We start from the raw sequence: 24,692 nt of genomic DNA on the forward strand, positions 1-24,692 counted from the left end.
CCAGTTCTTGAAAACTAACTTTTAAGTAGCGTAGTTAACCCTCCCATTAATTTAGCTTTGTTCATTTTTCAGATGCTGTTGAAATCCAAATAGGAGCCGCATTATACATATAGACAGGTTCTATTAACTGCAGCTTAGGCGGCAATTATTATTATTATTATTATTATTATTATTATTATTATTATTATTATTATTATTATAGTAGTATATGATTGTCTAGTTAAGATTAAGGCAGAAGTATTAAACTGACAACTGTGACCCTCTTTACATTAGTGCTGAACTGACAGTCAAGAACGAAAGAAAGTGAACACACTGTAAATATAGAGCGCAATGATTTTTATTCACCTTTCCTGAATAGACATCTCAGCAAGCATACCAATCAATGCACCGTTTCAGTAATCGACTGGGAGATCTGTAACAAAGGCAGCTCCAGTCTACAGTTAGTCTGATTTACAAAATCACTACTACACCTTGAAGAAAACCTCAAGACAACATATTTCATACAAGATTCACTCAGCGTGAGCGACTCTTTGAGATACTGCCTTTATCAAAGGCACAGATACACATTATACAGTGTATAAAATACACATTATACAGTATTTAAAACACCTCAGAATTTTTTTACAAATGCATTTTGAGACAGTCACTCTTTAAAATGCTTTTCATCAAAGCACACACGCTTCTTGTCTAACAAGATACAATAAGAGGATATTGCCTTCTCAGAAGACACACACATAACTATAAGTTTCTTAGTATTTCTTTACAATGAAAGATCAAGTTCATATTTGGGAATATTATTTTTCATCAATAATACAGATTTCTTGTGTAACAAGATACACTAAAGAGATGCCACCTTCAGAACAGGTCGTTATATAAATACTGTTTGAAATATTTCAGTGTCACTTTATAAAGAAATACCAAACAGTTTCAGCAATGCATACACACGTCCTGTGTAATTATATACAATTACAGATATATTGCCTTCACAAGAGGCATCAATACCCATACTATTTAAAATAATTCCTCTACAAAGAAAAATAACTTTTAAACAATTCAAAATTCATTAGCAATAGCTATGCACACACAATTCTTACGAGACAAGATACTATTCAGGATATAGTGCCTTCACAGAGGACATAAAACCCATGTTTTAATAATCATAATATTTCTATAAACAGAAATGACTTTTAACTCAATAGCGTCATCGCTGCATACACACTCCTTGTATAACAAGAATGAACAAATCCTATCGCACACAATATTGCCCCAACACTGGGTAACTATTGTGTTTCCTTTCAATCAATGAAAGTAGCATTCAAATCTTCTGCACAAGCAAAACAGGAAGGAAAACACCCCCTACACAATGAGAATTACTGGATATGTCCATCATAGACAGGCATGTTGAATTCTGTGTGTTCAAAGTGACAGTGTCTGTTGTGATCTACCAGGGCCGCCAGAGGGCACTCTTCACCGGGGTCGCCTCTTTGACGGGGCTCTGATGCGCTGGAGAATTCTGCGCAGCTTGGAAATGGTTCAGTAGTTTCCTCTGGGTTTCTGTCTTCATTTCATCCCGGGAAAGGAAGTGCACGATTTCTTGCACACACCTGGAGTAGCCTTCGTTTCCCGTCGCTGGCCGGGGGGAGGCGCTCTGTCTCAGGTAGCAGACGGTCATTTCCAGGATGTCCGCTTTCTCCAGTTTGGAATCGGGCTGCTGCTTCACGAATTCTTTTCCCAGTAACGTCTTGAGCTGCTCGATGCTGCTGTTGATACGATCTCTGCGCATCTTTTCAACAACAGGTTTTCTCAACTGCAAAAAAGAACAAGGCACACATTCAGTTAATAACCAGTTCGTGAGGAATAACAATTGAAGTTTTAAAAACACAAAACATTTCAAAAATAATCACACGTGCTCATTTAGTCTCAACTTACTTTGTTTGTCATTGTCACGTGTCCCTGTGAGTATCCCATAGCTGCAGCGATTGTAGGTGCCATTGCTGGAGTCACGGTGCTGTTAATATCGGTTTCTCTGGAGCTTAGAAGTCTCGGATCTGCTGGTTTTAGCTGCAAGCATCTCCCCTATTTATACTCTCCAGTCTCCATACGCATGTGTGGGTCTCGGGCTTGTTGGAGTTTCTCACACTCGGTAGCCAATCGGCGCGCTCGGGAGGACAATGGGAGAAGCTGGAATTGCCACACGCTGGATTAAGCGCTTATTGACGGAGGATAAAAGCCAACTCCCGGGAGAGCAGGTGGAGGGGGTGGGAGGGGGCAATAGCGAGTGACTTGCAGGGTGTTGTGTGAATCTGGGAAAGTGCTGACCCCACCAAAAGATCAGATCTGCAGCCTGATGTTGGGAACAATGACATTGAAACATCACAGGGCTGGTAAATGAAATAAACACTGGCATGTGACACATATGTTTGGATAGCATCAAATGAGCAACGCGGAGAAGCATTATTATCCGATATGACAGAAATGGCGTTTTACTGCACGGGAAAGGAAACCACATTACAGGCAGTAGGCTCTATGGCACCATTAACGGCGCGCTCCCTGAGTAACAGATTGATGTCAATCACACTTTCCCCCAATGAGAAGTGTTTGATCTTTGCGTTCGGCGTCAGGTCTGTGTTCCTGGGCGGAACTTTCCCAGGTTCCAGGCGTGAAGACGTTGTGCACGGCACGAGTTACATATATACTGTATTCGAGTAGACATCCAATAACATATATACATGCGATTAGATTATCACTCAACATACAAGCCGTTATTAAATACCAGACATCTAAACCACATTCGTGTAGTTCCTGTAACTATTTGTAATGTGTTTAATAACTATTCAATTGACATGTGTGTTGTAATCTAGTTTAGTAGGGGTTTCGCTTCGGAGAACAGTTTGGAAATTGATTTTACAGATATATAAAGATCTGGTTGGTTTGAATAAAACCTCCTATTGCTCCGGTTTCCAGCACTGTGCATGTGTTTGCGCATCATTATAGTACTGCCTCGGGTTTCTTGCTCTCAATAGAACAGCTGGAGTTGGAGTGGGAAACCCTGCTGAAAGTTGTCCTCTATTCTGTGGGTGATGTTTGGACATCCTTAGAGCAGCTCTTCCAGATGTCACAGATGCAGCTTTCCTCTTCTTGCCGGTAGAGTCTGTGAGTAAAAAGCTGCTCACAGTTTCCCACACTTTGCTCTGTGCTGTGCTCGATACAGGACAAAAGCAGCGCGCCGTGCAGAATGCCGCATTAGTGACGGTAAGTGGGTCTGTATGGTATGATAGCGAGGGCCTTACGTCACAGACCATCTGGAGGGAAAGGCGATCAGAGGCTGATGGCTTTTCAATAATATCTATTGGCGATTAAGAAATCGGGATCTGTCTTCTATACAGGACATGAGATTCAAAATATCCAAAGGAAATGATTTATGGACAGGTTGCATTACTGCTGTAATCCAGTGGACATCACAAACCCTTAACATTAAACCTTTTAGAATAAGTGTAGGCATTAGCGATGGCACGAATACAGCGGTTCCGAATGATTTTCCTTTAAGGTCTCACTGAACCGACACATTTCAATTGAAGGAAAATCATTCAGAACCGCTGTATTCGTCCCAGCCCTAGCAGATCTGCATAAACACAGGTTTCTTATATGGAAATGAGTAATGAGAGAGGGTGTTTATCAATAATAACTCCAGGGAGATGTGTGTCTTTAGTGCACAGTTATTATAACAGGACACATTTCTCACCTCAATGCAATAGCACCCAATGACTGTGATGACAGCACCAGAGAGTGTTGTCATCCCTATAAAACCGGAGATAAAGACTGACAGATGCCAATGGCATTGTGGGGCCTTAATGACATTATAACTTGTGACTTTCCTCTCCAGAGTTTTCCCACACTCTGCCCATTCAGAGAGTGCAGGCTTGCACAAAGGAAGTGTGCCTTGTTAAATGCTAATCTGTATTTAGAAAGGTATCTTCAGCAACAGCACACTTGGGAATACGCTGAGGTTAATATATTTCAATGAAGAGCCTGATGTACACAAGCAACATCTTAAACTCATTTCCAAATAATAATGAAACTTCATATAGAGTATGGGCAGCCTAATTATTCCAGTGAGGACGCAAGTCTTTACGTTGTATACAGTCCAGACCATTTCTTAGCTTTTATTCCATCTTCAGAAACAACCTGTGATGTGTTTGTATACTGAATAAAACCTGAATATATTAATTACCTAGAGACTATTTAACAAGCAATACTTGGTGTTGGTGAATGACATCGTGTTTAACAGATATTTTATATAGAAAATGACCTCTTTCTAAATCACAAATGATTACATATTGAAAGATCTGTTTCCACTTGTGATCCGAATCTCTGTAATATTTTGTAGTAACAAATAAGTGAGCCCCTCCTCTCCCTCTCCTCATCACTGGCATGCGTGCGGGATAACAAGCTTCATGGCCTGCCTCTGTGGGGGTGGGGACACTGGGATCTGTGAGGGAGTTTTCCACTGTTTCCCACACTCTCTATCCATTCATTGCATTCAATTGGGTAACAAAAGAAGTGTGTCTTGTTACACATTACATTAGTGATGGTGTTTGATCTCCCATTGTTGCTAAAGGAAAGCTTACTCCCAGCAGACCATCTGGATCCTAATATATGTCATCCTCCAGAGTCCGGCAAGCTTTTGAAAGTCACTTCACCTGTTGCTGTTTCACTCTTTCAAGCTATTGCAATGTGTTAGTTTTCTCTTCTAGCTTTACCTTTATAACTGATAAACCCAGCGAGATGTCAGAGCGCTCTGTTATCACTCTCTCTTGGAAGAATACAAGTACAGTAACACTTATTTAAGATTATACTTTTTGAATGTGTCTGTTTGGATACAGTTACAGGTTCATATGCCTATCTGTATACTACAAGCCATGCATCTTAATATCAGTACTGTAACATTACAATTACATTAGGTATTGCTGTGCATATTACATAATTTTTACAAATGAATGGCAGGGTAGGGTACTGTGTTTGAGAGACTGAGGCTGAAGAAACTGGCCAATACAGTAAAGCATAGATCTACTATATATCATGTATTCATCTGCAGATTATTTTCTGCTACAGTATTACTCTTTGAGGTCCTGATATTGATCCTGTTCTAGAGAATATTCCTTCTATGCAGTTTTAGCTCTGTCCCGTATCCCAACACATCAGCCCTCAAGCACTCCCCATTGTATCACACACCTCTATTCAGCAGCAGGAGGTCTATTGTTCTCCCGCATTGTGCTGTCAGTTTAGCAAGTCTTGGATAAAGATTTCCTTATCGTCCCTGTGAATGCATTGATTGTGCACCAGTGTGGGAAACTCCAGCCTTGCAGGGACCCACAGATTGATATGCAGATCTCATAGAGTAAATGGAAGTGTTTAATGTCAGGTATAGCTGAATATCAAGGTATGTGTGTGTGTGTGTAATATACAGTATGAGCAGATATGTGTGTGTAATATTCACTGCTGATCAGAGAAGTGATTATATTTAAGAAAAGAAGAGACGCACAGTAAAGAAATATAGTTCAATTGTTTTATTTGATTCACACATGAGACACGTGTCATTCACAGATTTCAATGCTGGATTCATCAGACAGTTCTGCCAATACACTGCATTGATAATGCCTTCATACTGGCTACTCGAACAGTCCATTTCTACAGATACTCTGCACTCTGATTTACAAAATCACTACCACACCTTGAAGAAAACTTCAAGACAACATATTTCTTCTAAGATTCGCTCAGCATGAGCTACTCTTTGAGATACTGCCTTTATAAAAGGCACAGATACACATTATACAGTGTATAAAATACACATTACACAGTATATAAAACACTTCCTTCAGTGTTTTTTTACAGATACATTTTGAGACAGTCACTCTTTAAAATGCTTTTCATCAAAGCACACACACTTCTTGTCTGACAAGATACAATAAGAGGATATTGCCTTCTCAGAAGACAAACACATAACTATATGTTTCTTAATACTTCTTTACAATGAAAGATCAAGTTCATATTTTAGGAATATTATTTTCATTAATAATACAGATTTCTTGTGTAACAAGATACACTAAAGAGATGCCACCTTCAGAACAGGTCGTTATATAAATACTGTTTGAAATATTTCAGTGTCACTTTATAAAGAAATACCAAACAGTTTCAGCAATGCATACACACGTCCTGTGTAATTATATACAATTACAGATATATTGCCTTCACAAGAGGCATCAATACCCATACTATTTAAAATAATTCCTCTACAAAGAAAAATAACTTTTAAACAATTCAAAAATCATTAGCATTAGCTATGCACACACAATTCTTACGAGACAAGATACTATTCAGGATATAGTGCCTTCACAGAGGACATAAAACCCATGTTTTAATCATCATAATATTTCCATAAACAGAAATGACTTTTAACTCAATAGCGTCATCGCTGCATACACACTCCTTGTATAACAAGAATGATCAAATCCTATCGCACACAATATTGCCCCAACACTGGGTAACTATTATGTTTCCTTTCAATCAATGAAAGTAGCATTCAAATCTTCTGCACAAGCAAAACAGGAAGGAAAACACCCCCTACACAATGAGAATTACTGGATATGTCCATCATAGACAGGCATGTTGAATTCTGTATGTTCAAAGTGACAGTGTCCGTTGTGATCTACCAGGGCTGCCAGAGGGCACTCTTCACCGGGGTCGCCTCTTTGACGGTGCTCTGATGCACTGGAGAATTCTGCGCAGCTTGGAAATGGTTCAGTAGTTTCCTCTGGGTTTCTGTCTTCATTTCATCCCGGGAAAGGAAGTTCACGATTTCTTGCACACACCTGGAGTAGCCTTCGTTTCCCGTCGCTGGCCGGGGGGAGGCGCTCTGTCTCAGGTAGCAGACGGTCATTTCCAGGATGTCCGCTTTCTCCAGTTTGGAATCGGGCTGCTGCTTCACGAATTCTTTTCCCAGTAACGTCTTGAGCTGCTCGATGCTGCTGTTGATACGATCTCTGCGCATCTTTTCAACCACCGGTTTTCTCAACTGCAAAAAAGAACAAGGCACACATTCAGTTAATAACCAGTTCGTGAGGAATAACAATTGAAGTTTTAAAAACACAAAACATTTCAAAAATAATCACACGTGCTCATTTAGTCTCAACTTACTTTGTTGGTCATTGTCACGTGTCCCTGTGAGTATCCCATAGCTGCAGCGATTGTAGGTGCCATTGCTGGAGTCACGGTGCTGTTAATATCGGTTTCTCTGGAGCTTAGAAGTCTCGGATCTGCTGGTTTTAGCTGCAAGCATCTCCCCTATTTATACTCTCCAGTCTCCATACGCATGTGTGGGTCTCGGGCTTGTTGGAGTTTCTCACACTCGGTAGCCAATCGGCGCGCTCGGGAGGACAATGGGAGAAGCTGGAACTGCCACAAGCTGGATTAAGCGCTTATTGACGGATAAAAGCCAACTCCCAGGAGAGCAGGTGGAGGGGGTGGGAGGGGGCAATAGCGAGTGACTTGCAGGGGGTTGTATGAATCTGGGAAAGTGCTGACCCCACCAAAAGATCAGATCTGCAGCCTGATGTTGGGATCAATGACACTGAAACATCACAGGGCTGGTAACTGAAATAAACACCGGCATGTGCCACATATGTTTGGATAGTAGCAAATGAGCAACGCGGAGAAGCATTATTATCCGATATGACAGAAATGGCGTTTTACTGCACGGGAAAGGAAACCACATTACAGGCAGTAGGCTCTATGGCACCATTAACGGCGCGCTCCCTGAGTAACAGATTGATGTCAATCACACTTTCCCCCAATGAGAAGTGTTTGATCTTTGCGTTCGGCGTCAGGTCTGTGTTCCAGGGCGGAACTTTCCCAGGTTCCAGGCGTGAAGACGTTGTGCACGGCACGAGTTACATATATACTGTATTCGAGTAGACATCCAATAACATATATACATGCGATTAGATTATCACTCAACATACAAGCCGTTATTAAATACCAGACATCTAAACCACATTCGTGTAGATCCTGTAACTATTTGTAATGTGTTTAATAACTATGCAATTGACATGTGTGTTGTAATATAGTTTAGTAGGCGTTTCGCGTCGGAGAACAGTTTGGAAATTGATTTTACAGATACATAAAGATCTGGTTGGTTTGAGTAAAACCTCCTATTGCTCCGGTTTCCAGCACTGTGCATGTGTTTGCGCATCATTATAGTACTGCCTCGGGTTTCTTGCTCTCAATAGAACAGCTGGAGTTGGAGTGGGAAACCCTGCTGAAAGTTGTCCTCTATTCTGTGGGTGATGTTTGGACATCCTTAGAGCAGCTCTTCCAGATGTCACAGATGCAGCTTTCCTCTTCTTGCCGGTAGAGTCTGTGAGTAAAAAGCTGCTCAGAGTTTCCCACACTGTGCTGTGCTGTGCTCGATACAGGACAAAAGCAGCGCGCCGTGCAGAATGACGCATTAGTGACGGTAAGTGGGTCTGTATGGTATGACAGCGAGGGCCTTACGTCACAGACCATCTGGAGGGAAAGGCGATCAGAGGCTGATGGCTTTTCAATAATATCTATTGGCGATTAAGAAATCGGGATCTGTCTTCTATACCGGACATGAGATTCAAAATATCAAAAAGGAAATGATTTATGGACAGGTTGCATTACTGCTGTAATCCAGTGGACATCACAAACCCTTAACATTAAACCTTTTAGAATAAGTGTAGGCATTAGCGATGGGACGAATACAGCGGTTCCGAATGATTTTCCTTTAAGGTCTCACTGAACCAACACATTTCAATTGAAGGAAAATCATTCGGAACCGCTGTATTCGTCCCAGCCCTAGCAGGTCTGCATAAAGACAGGTATCTTATATTGAAATGAGTAATGGGAGAGGGTGTTTATCAATAATAACTCCAGGGAGATGTGTGTCTTTAGGGCACAGTTATTATAACAGGACACATTTCTTACCTCAGTGCAATAGCACCCAATGACTGTGACCAGAGAGTGACGTCATCCCTATACACCCAGAGATAAAGACTGACAGATGCCAATGGCATTGTGGGGCCTTAATGACATTATAACTTGTGACTTTCCTCTCCAGAGTTTTCCCACACTCTGCCCATTCAGAGAGTGCAGGCTTGCACAAAGGAAGTGTGCCTTGTTAAATGCTAATCTGTATTTAGAAAGGCATCTTCAGCAACAGCACACTTGGGAATACGCTGAGGTTAATATATTTCAATGAAGAGCCTGATGTACACAAGCAACATCTTAAACTCATTTCCAAATAATAATGACACTTCATATAGAGTATGGGCAGCCTAATTAGTCCAGTGAGGACACAAGTCTTTACGTTGTATACAGTCCAGACCATTTCTTAGCTTTTATTCTATCTTCAGAAACAACCTGTGATGTGTCTGTATACTGAATAAAACCTGAATATATTAATTACCTAGAGACTATTTAAAAAGCAGTACTTGGTGTTGGTGAATGACAAATTGTTTAATAGATATTTTATATAGAAAACGACCTCTTTCTAAATAACAAATGATTACATATTGAAAGAACTGTTTCCACTTGTGATCTGAATCTCTGTAATATTTTGTAGCAACAAATAAGTGAGCCACACCTCTCCCTCTCCTCATCACTGGCATGCGTGCGGGATAACAAGCTTCATGGCCTGTCTCTGTGGGGGTGGGGACACTGGGATCTGTGAGGGAGTTTTCCACTGTTTCCCACACTCTCTATCCATTCATTGCATTCAATTGGGTAACAAAAGAAGTGTGTCTTGTTACACATTACATTAGTGATGGTGTTTGATCTCCCATTGTTGCTAAAGGAAAGCTTACTCCCAGCAGACCATCTGGATCCTAATATATGTCATCCTCCAGAGTCCGGCAAGCTTTTGAAAGTCACTTCACCTGTTGCTGTTTCACTCTTTCAAGCTGTTGCAATGTGTTAATTTTCTCTTCTAGCTTTACCTTTATAACTGATAAACCCAGCGAGATGTCAGAGCGCTCTGTTATCACTGTCTCTTGGAAGAGTACAAGTACAGTAACACTTAATTAAGATTATACTTTTTGAATGTGTCTGTCTGGACCCAGTTACAGGTTCATATGCCTATCTGTATACTACAAGCCATGCATCTTAATATCAGTACTGTAACACTACAATTACATTATGTATTGCTGTGCATATTACATAGTTTTTTTTATAAATGAATGGCAGGGTAGGGTACTGTGTTTGAGAGACTGAGGCTGAAGAAATTGGCCAATACAGTAAAGCATAGATATACTATATATCATGTATTCATCTGCAGATTATTTTCTGCTACAGTATTACTCTTTGAGGTCCTGATATTGATCCTGTTCTAGAGAATATTCCTTCGTATGCAGTTTTAGCTCTGTCCCGTATCCCAACACATCAGCCCTCAAGCACTCCCCATTGTATCACACACCTCTATTCAGCAGCAAGAGGTCTATTGTTCTCCTGCATTGTGCTATCAATTTAGCAAGTCTTGGATAAAGATTTCCCTATCGTCCCTCTGAATGCATTGATTGTGCACCAGTGTGGGAAACTCCAGCCTTGCAGGGACCCACAGATTGATATGCAGATCTCATAGAGTAAATGGAAGTGTTTAATGTCAGGTATAGCTGAATATCAAGGTATGTGTGTGTGTGTGTAATATACAGTATGAGGAGGTTTGTATGTATTTAAAGAAGTTCAGCACCAAGGATAGCACCTGTTAGCCCAACAGGCAGCCCTCTCCCTCACTGTCTTCACTGCTGATCAGAGCAGGAATTATATTTAAGAAAAGAAGAGACACACAGTAAAGAAATATAGTTCAATTGTTTTATTTGAGTCACACATGAGACACGTGTCATTCACAGATTTCAATGCTGGATTCATCAGACAGTTCTGAGGATACACAATACACTGCATCAATAATGCCTTCATGCAGGCTACTCGAACAGTCCATTTCTACAGATACTCTGCACTCTGATTTACAAAATCACTACCACACCTTGAAGAAAACTTCAAGACAACATATTTCATATAAGATTCACTCAACATGAGCTACTCTTTGAGATACTGCCTTTATCAAAGGCACAGATACACATTATACAGTATATAACATACACATTATACAGTATATAAAACACTTCCTTCAGTGTTTTTTTTACAAATGCATTTTGAGACAGTCACTCTTTGAAATGCTTTTCATCAAAGCACACACGCTTCTTGTCCAACAAGATACAATAAGAGGATATAGTATTGATATACTATTTAAAAAATGGCTCTGCAAACAATAATGACATTTAAATAAATCAAAAATCATTAGCATTAGCTATGCACACACAATTCTTACGAGACAAGATACTATTCAGGATATACTGCCTTCACAGAGGACATGAAACCCATGTTTTAATCATCATAATATTTCCATAAACAGAAATTACTTTTAACTCAATAGCGTCATCGCTGCATACACACTGCTTGTATAACAAGAATGAACAAATCCTATCGCACACAATATTGCCCCAACACTGGGTAACTATTGTGTTTCCTTTCAATCAATGAAAGTAGCATTCAAATCTTCTGCACAAGCAAAACAGGAAGGAAAACACCCCCTACACAATGAGAATTACTGGATATGTCCATCATAGACAGACATGTTGAATTCTGTATGTTCAAAGTGACAGTGTCCGTTGTGATCTACCAGGGCCGCCAGAGGGCACTCTTCACCGGGGTCGCCTCTTTGACGTGGCTCTGATGCACTGGAGAATTCTGCGCAGCTTGGAAATGGTTCAGTAGTTTCCTCTGGGTTTCTGTCTTCATTTCATCCCGGGAAAGGAAGTGCACGATTTCTTGCACACACCTGGAGTAGCCTTCGTTTCCCGTCGCTGGCCGGGGGGAGGCGCTCTGTCTCAGGTAGCAGACGGTCATTTCCAGGATGTCCGCTTTCTCCAGTTTGGAATCGGGCTGCTGCTTCACGAATTCTTTTCCCAGTAACGTCTTGAGCTGCTCGATACTGCTGTTGATACGATCTCTGCGCATCTTTTCAACCACCGGTTTTCTCAACTGCAAAAAAGAACAAGGCACACATTCAGTTAATAACCAGTTCATGAGGAATAACAATTGAAGTTTTAAAAACACAAAACATTTCAAAAATAATCACACGTGCTCATTTAGTCTCAACTTACTTTGTTGGTCATTGTCACGTGTCCCTGTGAGTATCCCATAGCTGCAGCGATTGTAGGTGCCATTGCTGGAGTCACGGTGCTGTTAATATCGGTTTCTCTGGAGCTTAGAAGTCTCGGATCTGCTGGTTTTAGCTGCAAGCATCTCCCCTATTTATACTCTCCAGTCTCCATACGCATGTGTGGGTCTCGGGCTTGTTGGAGTTTCTCACACTCGGCAGCCAATCGGCGCGCTCGGGAGGACAATGGGAGAAGCTGGAACTGCCACACGCTGGATTAAGCGCTTATTGACGGAGGATAAAAGCCAACTCCCAGGAGAGCAGGTGGAGGGGGTGGGAGGGGGCAATAGCGAGTGACTTGCAGGGGGTTGTATGAATCTGGGAAAGTGCTGACCCCACCAAAAGATCAGATCTGCAGCCTGATGTTGGGATCAATGACAATGAAACATCACAGGGCTGGTAACTGAAATAAACACCGGCATGTGCCACATATGTTTGGATAGTAGCAAATGAGCAACGTGGAGAAGCATTATTATCCGATGTGACAGAAATGGCGTTTTACTGCACGGGAAAGGAAACCACATCACAGGCAGTAGGCTCTATGGCACCATTAACGGCGCGCTCCCTGAGTAACAGATTGATGTCAATCACACTTTCCCCCAATGAGAAGTGTTTGATCTTTGCGTTCGGCGTCAGGTCTGTGTTCCTGGGCGGAACTTTCCCAGGTTCCAGGCGTGAAGACGTTGTGCACGGCACGAGTTACATATATACTGTATTCGAGTAGACATCCAATAACATATATACATGCGATTAGATTATCACTCAACATACAAGCCATTATTAAATACCAGACATCTAAACCACATTGGAGTGTGAAGACGTTGTGCACGATGCACGGCAAAGTGTCTTCGACAGACACGAGTTCTAGAACTGTCACAAGAAGCACAGCTGAACAGCAACTCCTAGAAGAGACCTCCAGTCTCTCCACGGTATAATAATGCAACTCCAGCTTTCATTGAACGTGGGAGCCTACGCTGCGCAAAGCTTCCCACTGCCGCTCCTATTCATTGCTTTGGACACTATAACAATAGACGCGTGCCTCGTTACACAGCACATAATTCACATAGGTGTCCTTTTGATTGTGAATATTAGAAACGCTACACCCCAAAGACCATACGTGTGGGAATAACTGACAGCGTTACTCGTATTCATAACCCATCTATCTCAAGATCTTCTCTCAACCATTCCATGTTCACTTCTCATCTGTCTCTACGCAATCGTTTTACATAATTAAACATAGAACACTGATGTTACCAAAATAAGCATTGCAAAGTATAAAATGCGCCGGTGTGTTTCTCGCACCAAGCTGCACGTGTGTTTGGAATGTGACGGACTCGGAACGTTCTGCAGTCTGTTCTCAGGTCACAGAATATCATATCCCGTCCCGTCCCGTCCCACTCCCCTGATGGTGCTGACGCTTTCTATTATGAAGACGTTTAAAATAAACTAAAGCATTCCTGTTTTCAGCTATTATTAGTCCCAATAAACACATCAATAAAGAATACCTAACAGGTCATATGATCAGGAGCCAAATTGTAACTTCCTGAAGTTGCTACTCCCTACTACAGCACTGACTCCCAGTCTGCTAGGTCAGTAGCAGTCTCCCTGGCCTCAGGGTTGAACAGACCGCTAGAAGTGTGGATCTTGCACTCCGTGCAGTTTCTCACACACACATGCATTCAGCAAGACAATGGGAGCAGCTGGAATCCCCACATGGGAAATGAACCGCGTGAGCTGCAGTCTAATCCCCCCTCTACCCCCGTGGGCAGGCGGAGGGGTGGCAGGGACTCGAGAGGCAGTCTGTTCACTGGTTTGTTCGGCTCTGGGAAGGAGCTGACCCCGGGGCTCCACACACAAGCGACCCTGACATCCATTGCAGGCTGATCTTGTGTGAATGTGTTACTCGAATGAATAGATTGCACTGGGCGTTTGTCATGAAAGCAGAAGCACGTCATGACAGGAAAGGATCTGCGGTGATGGCAGCAGTGCCAATAAGCAGGTTCCTATCAGAACGCGTTCCCTAAGTAACACCTTGGAAGAGATAGCACAGATACCGTTTTATTGGTGATACCTTTTCATATAGAATCTGCAGAATCCCTATAGAATATACACTCGCCCTATAGAATAATGTATCTTCTTATGATGAGAAATCGAAAAAGGTGAAGAACAAAAAAAGACGTTTGAATCTACAAATAAAAATAACTTTGGGAACGTAATAAAAGATGTTAGTGTCACATTGAAGGTGATAGCGTGTTTTTAATACAGAAACTAGGTACAGTAACACCGTTTTTGCTATAAATGATTACCAGGTATTTCCTGCTTATTTAAAGACTGTGTTTGCATACATTATCATACATTATGTTACTGGTTCTGTGTCAATGGAAAGGATGTCGCCAGGATATCTTTCTAATTCAGATTCGCATTTAACAAGGCACGCGTCTTTTGTGTGAATGTGTGAACTCTCTGACCTGGTGAAGTGTGGGAAAGCGCTGGAGAGTAAAGTCACAAGTTACGATGCCATAATCTCAGCAACATGTGTTGGTTCATAATGTTTATGAAGACTTTGTAACGACTCCCAGATGCCTACAGTGCAGACTTACTCAATACCACAGGGGAATGTTATCGACACAATAATGAAAGATGGGGCTAAAGTAAATACACCTGCATTTATTATTATTATTATTATTATTATTATTATTATTATTATTATTATTATTATTATTAATACTTATCTAATGTCACAAGACGGGCGTTTTCCATACAACGAAGATATGCGCAAACGGTCATTAAAAAAAGACATTTAAGTGTCTATTTATTATTTGACAGATTTCCCGAGTCAGTGTAAGGCTCGTCAGGAGTACATAAAAGCGATCGATACTGCTAACTGACAGCAATCGGAATATCAGAAAACACTCACCTTTCCCTCCAGATGGTCTGTGACGTAAGGCCCTCGCTATCATACAATACAGACCCACTTACCGTCACTAATGCGTCATTCTGCACGGCGCGCTGCTTTTGTCCTGTATCGAGCACAGCACAGCGCAAAGTGCGGGAAACTCTGAGCAGCTTTTTACTCACAGACTCTACCGGCAAGAAGAGGAAAGCTGCATCTGTGACATCTGGAAGAGCTGCTCTAAGGATGTCCAAACATCACCCACAGAATAGAGGACAACTTTCAGCAGGGTTTCCCACTCCAACTCCAGCTGTTCTATTGAGAGCAAGAAACCCGAGGCAGTACTATAATGATGCGCAAACACATGCACAGTGCTGGAAACCGGAGCAATAGGAGGTTTTATTCAAACCAACCAGATCTTTATATATCTGTAAAATCAATTTCCAGACTGTTCTCCGAAGCGAAACGCCTACTAAACTATATTACAACACACATGTCAATTGAATAGTTATTAAATACATTACAAATAGTTACAGGAACTACACGAATGTGGTTTAGATGTCTGGTATTTAATAATGGCTTGTATGTTGAGTGATAATCTAATCGCATGTATATATGTTATTGGATGTCTACTCGAATACAGTATATATGTAACTCGTGCCGTGCACAACGTCTTCACGCCTGGAACCTGGGAAAGTTCCGCCCAGGAACACAGACCTGACGCCGAACGCAAAGATCAAACACTTCTCATTGGGGGAAAGTGTGATTGACATCAATCTGTTACTCAGGGAGCACACCGTTAATGGTGCCATAGAGCCTACTGCCTGTAATGTGGTTTCCTTTCCCGTGCAGTAAAACGCCATTTCTGTCATATCGGACAATAATGCTTCTCCGCGTTGCTCATTTGATGCTATCCAAAGATATGTGGCACATGCCGGTGTTTATTTCAGTTACAAGTCCTGTGATGTTTCAGTGTCATTGTTCCCAACATCAGGCTGCAGATCTGATCTTTTGGTGGGGTCAGCACTTTCCCAGATTCACACAACCCCCTGCAAGTCACTCGCTATTGCCCCCTCCCACCCCCTCCACCTGCTCTCCTGGGAGTTGGCTTTTATCCTCCGTCAATAAGCGCTTAATCCAGCGTGTGGCAGTTCCAGCTTCTCCCATTGTCCTCCCGAGCGCGCCGATTGGCTACTGAGTGTGAGAAACTCCAACAAGCCCGAGACCCACACATGCGTATGGAGACTGGAGAGTATAAATAGGGGAGATGCTTGCAGCTAAAACCAGCAGATCCGAGACTTCTAAGCTCCAGAGAAACCGATATTAACAGCACCGTGACTCCAGCAATGGCACCTACAATCGCTGCAGCTATGGGATACTCACAGGGACACGTGACAATGACCAACAAAGTAAGTTGAGACTAAATGAGCACGTGTGATTATATTTGAAATGTTTTGTGTTTTTAAAACTTCAATTGTTATTCCTCACGAACTGGTTATTAACTGAATGTGTGCCTTGTTCTTTTTTGCAGTTGAGAAAACCAGTGGTTGAAAAGATGCGCAGAGATCGTATCAACAGCAGCATCGAGCAGCTCAAGACGTTACTGGGAAAAGAATTCGTGAAGCAGCAGCCCGATTCCAAACTGGAGAAAGCGGACATCCTGGAAATGACCGTCTGCTACCTGAGACAGAGCGCCTCCCCCCGGCCAGCGACGGGAAACGAAGGCTACTCCAGGTGTGTGCAAGAAATCGTGCACTTCCTTTCCCGGGATGAAATGAAGACAGAAACCCAGAGGAAACTACTGAACCATTTCCAAGCTGCGCAGAATTCTCCAGTGCATCAGAGCCCCGTCAAAGAGGCGACCCCGGTGAAGAGTGCCCTCTGGCGGCCCTGGTAGATCACAACGGACACCGTCACTTTGAACATACAGAATTCAACATGCCTGTCTATGATGGACATATCCAGTAATTCTCATTGTGTAGGGGGTGTTTTCCTTCCTGTTTTGCTTGTGCAGAAGATTTGAATGCTACTTTCATTGATTGAAAGGAAACACAATAGTTACCCAGTGTTGGGGCAATATTGTGTGCGATAGGATTTGATCATTCTTGTTATACAAGGAGTGTGTATGCAGCGATGACGCTATTGAGTTAAAAGTCATTTCTGTTCCTAGAAATATTATGATAATTAAAACATGGGTTTTATGTCCTCTGTGAAGGCACTATATCCTGAATAGTATCTTGTCTCGTAAGAATTATGTGTGCATAGCTAATGCTAATGAATTTTGATTTATTTAAAAGTCATTCTTTTTTGTAGAGGAATTATTTTAAATAGTATGGGTATTGATGCCTCTTGTGAAGGCAATATATCTGTAATTGTATATAATTACACAGGAAGTGTGTATGCATTGCTGAAACTGTTTGGTATTTCTTTATAAAGTAACACTGAAATATTTCAAACAGTATTTATATAACGACCTGTTCTGAAGGTGGCATCTCTTTAGTGTATCTTGTTACACAAGAAATCTGTATTATTGATGAAAAATAATATTCCCAAAATATGAACTTGATCTTTCATTGTAAAGAAATACTAAGAAACTTATAGTTATGTGTGTGTCTTCTGAGAAGGCAATATCCTCTTATTGTATCTTGTTAGACAAGAAGCGTGTGTGCTTTGATGAAAAGCATTTTAAAGAGTGACTGTCTCAAAATGTATCTGTAAAAAAACACTGAAGGAAGTGTTTTATATACTGTATAATGTGTATTTTATATACTGTATATTGTGTATCTGTGCCTTTGATAAAGGCAGTATCTCAAAGAGTAGCTCATGCTGAGCGAATCTTATATGAAATATGTTGTCTTGAAGTTTCCTTCAAGGTGTGGTAGTGATTTTGTAAATCAGAGTGCAGAGTATCTGTAGAAATGGACTGTTCGAGTAGCCTCTATGAAGGCATTATCAATGCAGTGTATTGTGTATCCTCAGAACTGTCTGATGAATCCAGCATTGAAATCTGTGAATGACACGTGTCTCATATGTGAATCAAATAAAACAACTGAACTATATTTCTTTACTGTGCGTCTCTTCTTTTCTTAAATATAATCACTGCTCTGATCAGCAGTGAATATTACACACACATATCTGCTCATACTGTATATTACACACACATACCTTGATATTCAGCTATACCTGACATTAAACACTTCCATTTACTCTATGAGATCTGCATATCAATCTGTGGGTCCCTGCAAGGCTGGAGTTTCCCACACTGGTGCACAATCAATGCATTCAGAGGGACGATAGAGAAATCTTTATCCAAGACTTGCTAAATTGACAGCACAATGCGGGAGAACAATAGACCTCCTGCTGCTGAATTGAGGTGTGTGATACAATGGGGAGTGCTTGAGTGCTGATGTGTTGGGATACGGGACAGAGCTAAAACTGCATACAAAGGAATATTCTCTAGAACAGGATCAATATCAGGACAACAAAGAGTAATACTGTAGCAGAAAATAATCTGCAGATGAATACATGACATATAGTAGATCTATGCTTTACTGTATTGGCCAGTTTCTTCAGCCTCAGTCTCTCAAACACAGTACCCTACCCTGCCATTCATTTGTAAAAAAAACTATGTAATATGCACAGCAATACCTAATGTAATTGTAATGTTACAGTACTGATATTAAGATGCATGGCTTGTAGTATACAGATAGGCATATGAACCTGTAACTGGGTCCAGACAGACACATTCAAAAAGTATAATCTTAAATAAGTGTTACTGTACTTGTACTCTTCCAAGAGAGAGTGATAACAGAGCGCTCTGACATCTCGCTGGGTTTATCAGTTATAAAGGTAAAGTTAGAAGAGAAAATTAACACATTGCAATAGCTTGAAAGAGTGAAACAGCAACAGGTGAAGTGACTTTCAAAAGCTTGCCGGACTCTGGAGGATGACATATATTGGGATCCAGATGGTCTGCTGGGAGTAAGCTTTCCTTTAGCAACAATGGGAGATCAAACACCATCACTAATGTAATGTGTAACAAGACACACTTCTTTTGTTACCCAATTGAATGCAATGAATGGATAGAGAGTGTGGGAAACAGTGGAAAACTCCCTCACAGATCCCAGTGTCCCCACCCCCACAGAGACAGGCCATGAAGCTTGTTATCCCGCACACATGCCAGTGATGAGGAGAGGGAGAGGAGGGGCTCACTTATTTGTTACTACAAAATATTACAGAGATTCGGATCCCAAGTGGAAACAGTTCTTTCAATATGTAATCATTTGTGATTTAGAAAGACGTTGTTTTCTATATAAAATATCTATTAAACAATTTGTCATTCACCAACACCAAGTACTGCTTGTTAAATGGTCTCTAGGTAATTAATATATTCAGGTTTTTTTCAGTATACAAACACATCACAGGTTGTTTCTGAAGATGTAATAAAAGCTAAGAAATGGTCTGGACTGTATACAACGTAAAGACTTGCGTCCTCACTGGACTAATTAGGCTGCCCATACTCTATATGAAGTGTCATTATTATTTGGAAATTAGTTTAAGATGTTGCTTGGGTACATCAGGCTCTTCATTGAAATATATTAACCTCATCTTATTCCCAAGTGTGCTGTTGCTGAAGATGCCTTTCTAAATACAGATTAGCATTTAACAAGGCACACTTCCTTTGTGCAAGCCTGCACTCTCTGAATGGGCAGAGTGTGGGAAAACTCTGGAGAGTAAAGTCACAAGTTATAATGTCATTAAGGCCCCACAATGCCATTGGCATCTGTCAGTCTTTATCTCTGGGTGTATAGGGATGACATAACTCTCTGGTGCTGTCATCACAGTTGGGTGCTATTGCATTGAGGTGAGAAATGTGTCCTGTTATAATACTGTGCCCTAAAGACACACATCTCCCTGGAGTTATTATTGATAAACACCCTCTCCCATTACTCATTTCAATATAAGTTACCTGTCTTTATGCAGACCTGCTAGGGCTGGGACGAATACAGCGGTTCTGAATGATTTTCCTTCAATTGAAATGTGTCGGTTCAGTGAGACCTTAAAGGAAAATCATTCGGAACCGCTGTATTCGCCCCATCGCTAATGCCTGCACTTATTCTAAAAGGTTTAATGTTTAGGGTTTGTGATGTCCACTGGATTACAGCAGTAATGCAACCTGTCCATAAATCATTTCCTTTTGGATATTTTGAATCTCATGTCCTGTATAGAAGATACATCCCGATTTCTTAATCGCCAATAGATATTATTGAAAAGCCATCAGCCTCTGATCGCCTTTCCCTCCAGATGGTCTGTGACGTAAGGCCCTCGCTATCATACCATACAGACCCACTTACCGTCACTAATGCGGCATTCTGCACGGCGCGCTGCTTTTGTCCTGTATGGAGCACAGCACAGCGCAAAGTGCGGGAAACTCTGAGCAGCTTTTTACTCACAGACTCTACCGGCAAGAAGAGGAAAGCTGCATCTGTGACATCTGGAAGAGCTGCTCTAAGGATGTCCAAACATCACCCACAGAATAGAGGACAACTTTCAGCAGGGTTTCCCACTCCAACTCCAGCTGTTCTATTGAGAGCAAGAAACCCGAGGCAGTACTATAATGATGCGCAAACACATGCACAGTGCTGGAAACCGGAGCAATAGGAGGTTTTATTCAAACCAACCAAATCTTTATATATCTGTAAAATCAATTTCCAAACTGTTCTCCGAAGCGAAACGCCTACTAAACTATATTACAACACACATGTCAATTGAATAGTTATTAAATACATTACAAATAGTTACAGGAACTACACGAATGTGGTTTAGATGTCTGGTATTTAATAATGGCTTGTATGTTGAGTGATAATCTAATCGCATGTATATATGTTATTGGATGTCTACTCGAATACAGTATATATGTAACTCGTGCCGTGCACAACGTCTTCATGCCTGGAACCTGGGAAAGTTCCGCCCAGGAACACAGACCTGACGCCGAACGCAAAGATCAAACACTTCTCATTGGGGGAAAGTGTGATTGACATCAATCTGTTACTCAGGGAGCGCGCCGTTAATGGTGCCATAGAGCCTACTGCCTGTGATGTGGTTTCCTTTCCCGTGCAGTAAAACGCCATTTCTGTCATATCGGATAATAATGCTTCTCCGCGTTGCTCATTTGCTACTATCCAAACATATGTGGCACATGCCCGTGTTTATTTCAGTTACCAGCCCTGTGATGTTTCAATGTCATTGTTCCCAACATCAGGCTGCAGATCTGATCTTTTGGTGGGGTCAGCACTTTCCCAGATTCACACAACCCCCTGCAAGTCACTCGCTATTGCCCCCTCCCACCCCTTCCACCTGCTCTCCCGGGAGTTGGCTTTTATCCTCCGTCAATAAGCACTTAATCCAGCGTGTGGCAGTTCCAGCTTCTCCCATTGTCCTCCCGAGCGCGCCGATTGGCTACTGAGTGTGAGAAACTCCAACAAGCCCGAGACCCACACATGCGTATGGAGACTGGAGAGTATAAATAGGGGAGATGCTTGCAGCTAAAACCAGCAGATCCGAGACTTCTAAGCTCCAGAGAAACCGATATTAACAGCACCGTGACACCAGCAATGGCACCTACAATCGCTGCAGCTATGGGATACTCACAGGGACACGTGACAATGACAAACAAAGTAAGTTGAGACTAAATGAGCACGTGTGATTATTTTTGAAATGTTTCGTGTTTTTAAAACTTCAATTGTTATTCCTCACGAACTGGTTATTAACTGAATGTGTGCCTTGTTCTTTTTTGCAGTTGAGAAAACCAGTGGTTGAAAAGTTGCGCAGAGATCGTATCAACAGCAGCATCGAGCAGCTCAAGACGTTACTGGGAAAAGAATTCGTGAAGCAGCAGCCCGATTCCAAACTGGAGAAAGCGGACATCCTGGAAATGACCGTCTGCTACCTGAGACAGAGCGCCTCCCCCCGGCCAGCGACGGGAAACGAAGGCTACTCCAGGTGTGTGCAAGAAATCGTGCACTTCCTTTCCCGGGATGAAATGAAGACAGAAACCCAGAGGAAACTACTGAACCATTTCCAAGCTGCGCAGAATTCTCCTGTGCATCAGAGCCCCGTCAAAGAGGCGACCCCGGTGAAGAGTGCCCTCTGGCGGCCCTGGTAGATCACAACGGACACTGTCACTTTGAACACACAGAATTCAACATGTCTGTCTATGATGGACATATCCAGTAATTCTCATTGTGTAGGGGGTGTTTTCCTTCCTGTTTTGCTTGTGCAGAAGATTTGAATGCTACTTTCATTGATTGAAAGGAAACACAATAGTTACCCAGTGTTGGGGCAATATTGTGTGCGATAGGATTTGTTCATTCTTGTTATACAAGGAGTGTGTATGCAGCGATGACGCTATTGAGTTAAAAGTCATTTCTGTTTATAGAAATATTATGATAATTAAAACATGGGTTTTATGTCCTCTGTGAAGGCACTATATCCTGAATAGTATCTTGTCTCGTAAGAATTGTGTGTGCATAGCTAATGCTAATGATTTTTGAATTGTTTAAAAGTTATTTTTCTTTGTAGAGGAATTATTTTAAATAGTATGGGTATTGATGCCTCTTGTGATGGCAATATATCTGTAATTGTATATAATTACACAGGAAGTGTGTATGCATTGCTGAAACTGTTTGGTATTTCTTTATAAAGTAACACTGAAATATTTCAAACAGTATTTATATAACGACCTGTTCTGAAGGTGGCATCTCTTTAGTGTATCTTGTTACACAAGAAATCTGTATTATTAATGAAAATAATATTCCTAAAATATGAACTTGATCTTTCATTGTAAAGAAGTATTAAGAAACATATAGTTATGTGTGTGTCTTCTGAGAAGGCAATATCCTCTTATTGTATCTTGTTAGACAAGAATTGTGCGTGTGCTTTGATGAAAAACATTTTTTTCATATAAATCGCTGTCTCTATATTCCTTTGTAAAGAAATACTGAGGTGTTTTAAATACTGTATAATGTGTATTTTATACACTGTATAATGTGTATCTGTGCCTTTTATAAAGGCAGTATCTCAAAGAGTCGCTCACACTGAGTGAATCTTATATGAAATATGTTGTCTTGAAGTTTTCTTCAAGGTGTGGTAGTGATTTTGTAAATCAGAGTGCAGAGTATCTGTAGAAATGGACTGTTCGAGTAGCCTCTATGAAGGCATTATCGATGCAGTGTATTGTGTATCCTCAGAACTGTCTGATGAATCCAGCATTGAAATCTGTGAATGACACGTGTCTCATGTGTGAATCAAATAAAACAATTGAACTATATTTCTTTACTGTGCATCTCTTCTTTTCTTAAATATAATTCCTGCTCTGATTAGCAGTGAAGACAGTGAGGGAGAGGGCTGCCTGTTGGGCTAACAGGTGCTATCCTTGGTGCTGAACTTCTTTAAATACATACAAACCTGCTCATACTGTATATTACACACACATACCTTGATATTCAGTTACACCTGACATTAAACACTTCCATTTACTCTATGAGATCTGCATATCAATCTGTGGGTCCCTGCAAGGCTGGAGTTTCCCACACTGGTGCACAATCAATGCATTTAGAGGGACAATAGGGAAATCTTTAACCAAGACTTGCTAAATTGACAGCACAATGCGGGAGAACAATAGACCTCCTGCTGCTGAATAGAGGTGTGCGATACAATGGGGAGTGCTTGAGGGCTGATGTGCTGGGATACGGGATAGAGCTAAAACTTCATATGAAGGAATATTCTCTAGAACAGGATCAATATCAGGACATCAAAGAGTATTATTGTAGCAGAAAATAATCTGCAGATGAATACATGATATATAGTAGATCTATGCCTTAATGTATTTGGCCAATTTCTTCAGCCTCAGTCTCTCAAACACAGTACCCTACCCTGCCATTCATTTGTAAAGATTATGTAATATGCACAAAAATACATAATGTAATTGTAGTGTTACAGTGTTAAGATGCCTAGCTTGTAGTATACAGATAGGCATATGAACCTGTAACTGGATCCAAACAGACACATTCAAAAAGTATAATCTTAAATAAGTGTTACTGTACTTGTATTCTTCCAAGAGAGAGTGATAACAGAGCGCTCTGACATCTCGAAGAGAAAACTAACACATTGCAACAGCTTGAAAGAGTAAAACAGCAACAGGTGAAGTGACTTTCAAAAGCTTGCCAGACTCTGGAAGATGACATATATTGGGATCCAGATGGTCTGCTGGGAGTAAGCTTTCCTTTAGGACAATGGGAGATCAAACACCATCACTAATGTAATGTGTAACAAGACACACTTCTTTTGTTACCCAATTGAATGCAATGAAGGGATAGAGAGTGTGGGAAACAGTGGAAAACTCACTCACAGATCCCAGTGTCCCCCACCCCCACAGAGACAGGCCATGAGGTGCAATTTTGTGTCTGTGTGTGGGGTGTGTGGGGTGTGTGGGGTGGGGGTGGGGGG

At 41.3% G+C, this 24,692-nt stretch overlaps 5 protein-coding genes across 5 annotated transcripts; 2 read left to right on the forward strand and 3 right to left on the reverse strand.

The window, feature by feature from the left end:
• Positions 1-319: 319 nt before the first annotated feature.
• LOC117425501 (transcription factor HES-5-like) lies at positions 320-2,068 on the reverse strand. The gene is made up of 2 exons (XM_058993006.1): positions 1,930-2,068; positions 320-1,807 (listed from the first exon to the last, which is right to left on the reverse strand). Exons 1-2 carry the CDS (start codon positions 1,990-1,992, stop codon positions 1,442-1,444), a joined length of 429 nt encoding a protein of 142 aa, XP_058848989.1. The 5' UTR covers positions 1,993-2,068; the 3' UTR covers positions 320-1,441.
• Positions 2,069-5,576: 3,508 nt separating this feature from the next.
• On the reverse strand, positions 5,577-7,338 carry LOC117963751 (transcription factor HES-5-like). Its single transcript, XM_034904828.2, has 2 exons — positions 7,195-7,338; positions 5,577-7,072 (listed from the first exon to the last, which is right to left on the reverse strand). Exons 1-2 carry the CDS (start codon positions 7,255-7,257, stop codon positions 6,707-6,709), a joined length of 429 nt encoding a protein of 142 aa, XP_034760719.2. The 5' UTR covers positions 7,258-7,338; the 3' UTR covers positions 5,577-6,706.
• A 3,553-nt stretch (positions 7,339-10,891) lies between these two features.
• LOC117963750 (transcription factor HES-5-like) lies at positions 10,892-12,380 on the reverse strand. Its single transcript, XM_034904826.2, has 2 exons — positions 12,237-12,380; positions 10,892-12,114 (listed from the first exon to the last, which is right to left on the reverse strand). Exons 1-2 carry the CDS (start codon positions 12,297-12,299, stop codon positions 11,749-11,751), a joined length of 429 nt encoding a protein of 142 aa, XP_034760717.2. The 5' UTR covers positions 12,300-12,380; the 3' UTR covers positions 10,892-11,748.
• A 4,077-nt stretch (positions 12,381-16,457) lies between these two features.
• Positions 16,458-18,220, forward strand: LOC117963743 (transcription factor HES-5-like). Its single transcript, XM_058993008.1, has 2 exons — positions 16,458-16,594; positions 16,717-18,220. The coding sequence occupies exons 1-2, from the start codon at positions 16,532-16,534 to the stop codon at positions 17,080-17,082; spliced, it is 429 nt and encodes a 142-aa protein (XP_058848991.1). The 5' UTR covers positions 16,458-16,531; the 3' UTR covers positions 17,083-18,220.
• Positions 18,221-21,728: 3,508 nt separating this feature from the next.
• LOC117425504 (transcription factor HES-5-like) lies at positions 21,729-23,501 on the forward strand. Its single transcript, XM_058993009.1, has 2 exons — positions 21,729-21,862; positions 21,985-23,501. Exons 1-2 carry the CDS (start codon positions 21,800-21,802, stop codon positions 22,348-22,350), a joined length of 429 nt encoding a protein of 142 aa, XP_058848992.1. The 5' UTR covers positions 21,729-21,799; the 3' UTR covers positions 22,351-23,501.
• Positions 23,502-24,692: the final 1,191 nt, after the last annotated feature.

The sequence above is a fragment of the Acipenser ruthenus genome, chromosome 20 (assembly GCF_902713425.1).
Source record: "Acipenser ruthenus chromosome 20, fAciRut3.2 maternal haplotype, whole genome shotgun sequence".
NCBI lineage: Eukaryota > Metazoa > Chordata > Actinopteri > Acipenseriformes > Acipenseridae > Acipenser > Acipenser ruthenus.

Excerpts from the sequence above, each read along its gene's own strand:
- LOC117425501 (XM_058993006.1), bottom strand. The coding sequence starts at position 1,992 with ATGGCACCTACAATCGCTGCAGCTATGGGATACTCACAGGGACACGTG. Across the intron at positions 1,808-1,929 it reads ACGTGACAATGACAAACAAA|TTGAGAAAACCTGTTGTTGA; the intron begins GTAAGTTGAGAC and ends TCTTTTTTGCAG.
- LOC117963751 (XM_034904828.2), bottom strand. The coding sequence starts at position 7,257 with ATGGCACCTACAATCGCTGCAGCTATGGGATACTCACAGGGACACGTG. Across the intron at positions 7,073-7,194 it reads ACGTGACAATGACCAACAAA|TTGAGAAAACCGGTGGTTGA; the intron begins GTAAGTTGAGAC and ends TCTTTTTTGCAG.
- LOC117425504 (XM_058993009.1), top strand. The coding sequence starts at position 21,800 with ATGGCACCTACAATCGCTGCAGCTATGGGATACTCACAGGGACACGTG. Across the intron at positions 21,863-21,984 it reads ACGTGACAATGACAAACAAA|TTGAGAAAACCAGTGGTTGA; the intron begins GTAAGTTGAGAC and ends TCTTTTTTGCAG.
- LOC117963750 (XM_034904826.2), bottom strand. The coding sequence starts at position 12,299 with ATGGCACCTACAATCGCTGCAGCTATGGGATACTCACAGGGACACGTG. Across the intron at positions 12,115-12,236 it reads ACGTGACAATGACCAACAAA|TTGAGAAAACCGGTGGTTGA; the intron begins GTAAGTTGAGAC and ends TCTTTTTTGCAG.
- LOC117963743 (XM_058993008.1), top strand. The coding sequence starts at position 16,532 with ATGGCACCTACAATCGCTGCAGCTATGGGATACTCACAGGGACACGTG. Across the intron at positions 16,595-16,716 it reads ACGTGACAATGACCAACAAA|TTGAGAAAACCAGTGGTTGA; the intron begins GTAAGTTGAGAC and ends TCTTTTTTGCAG.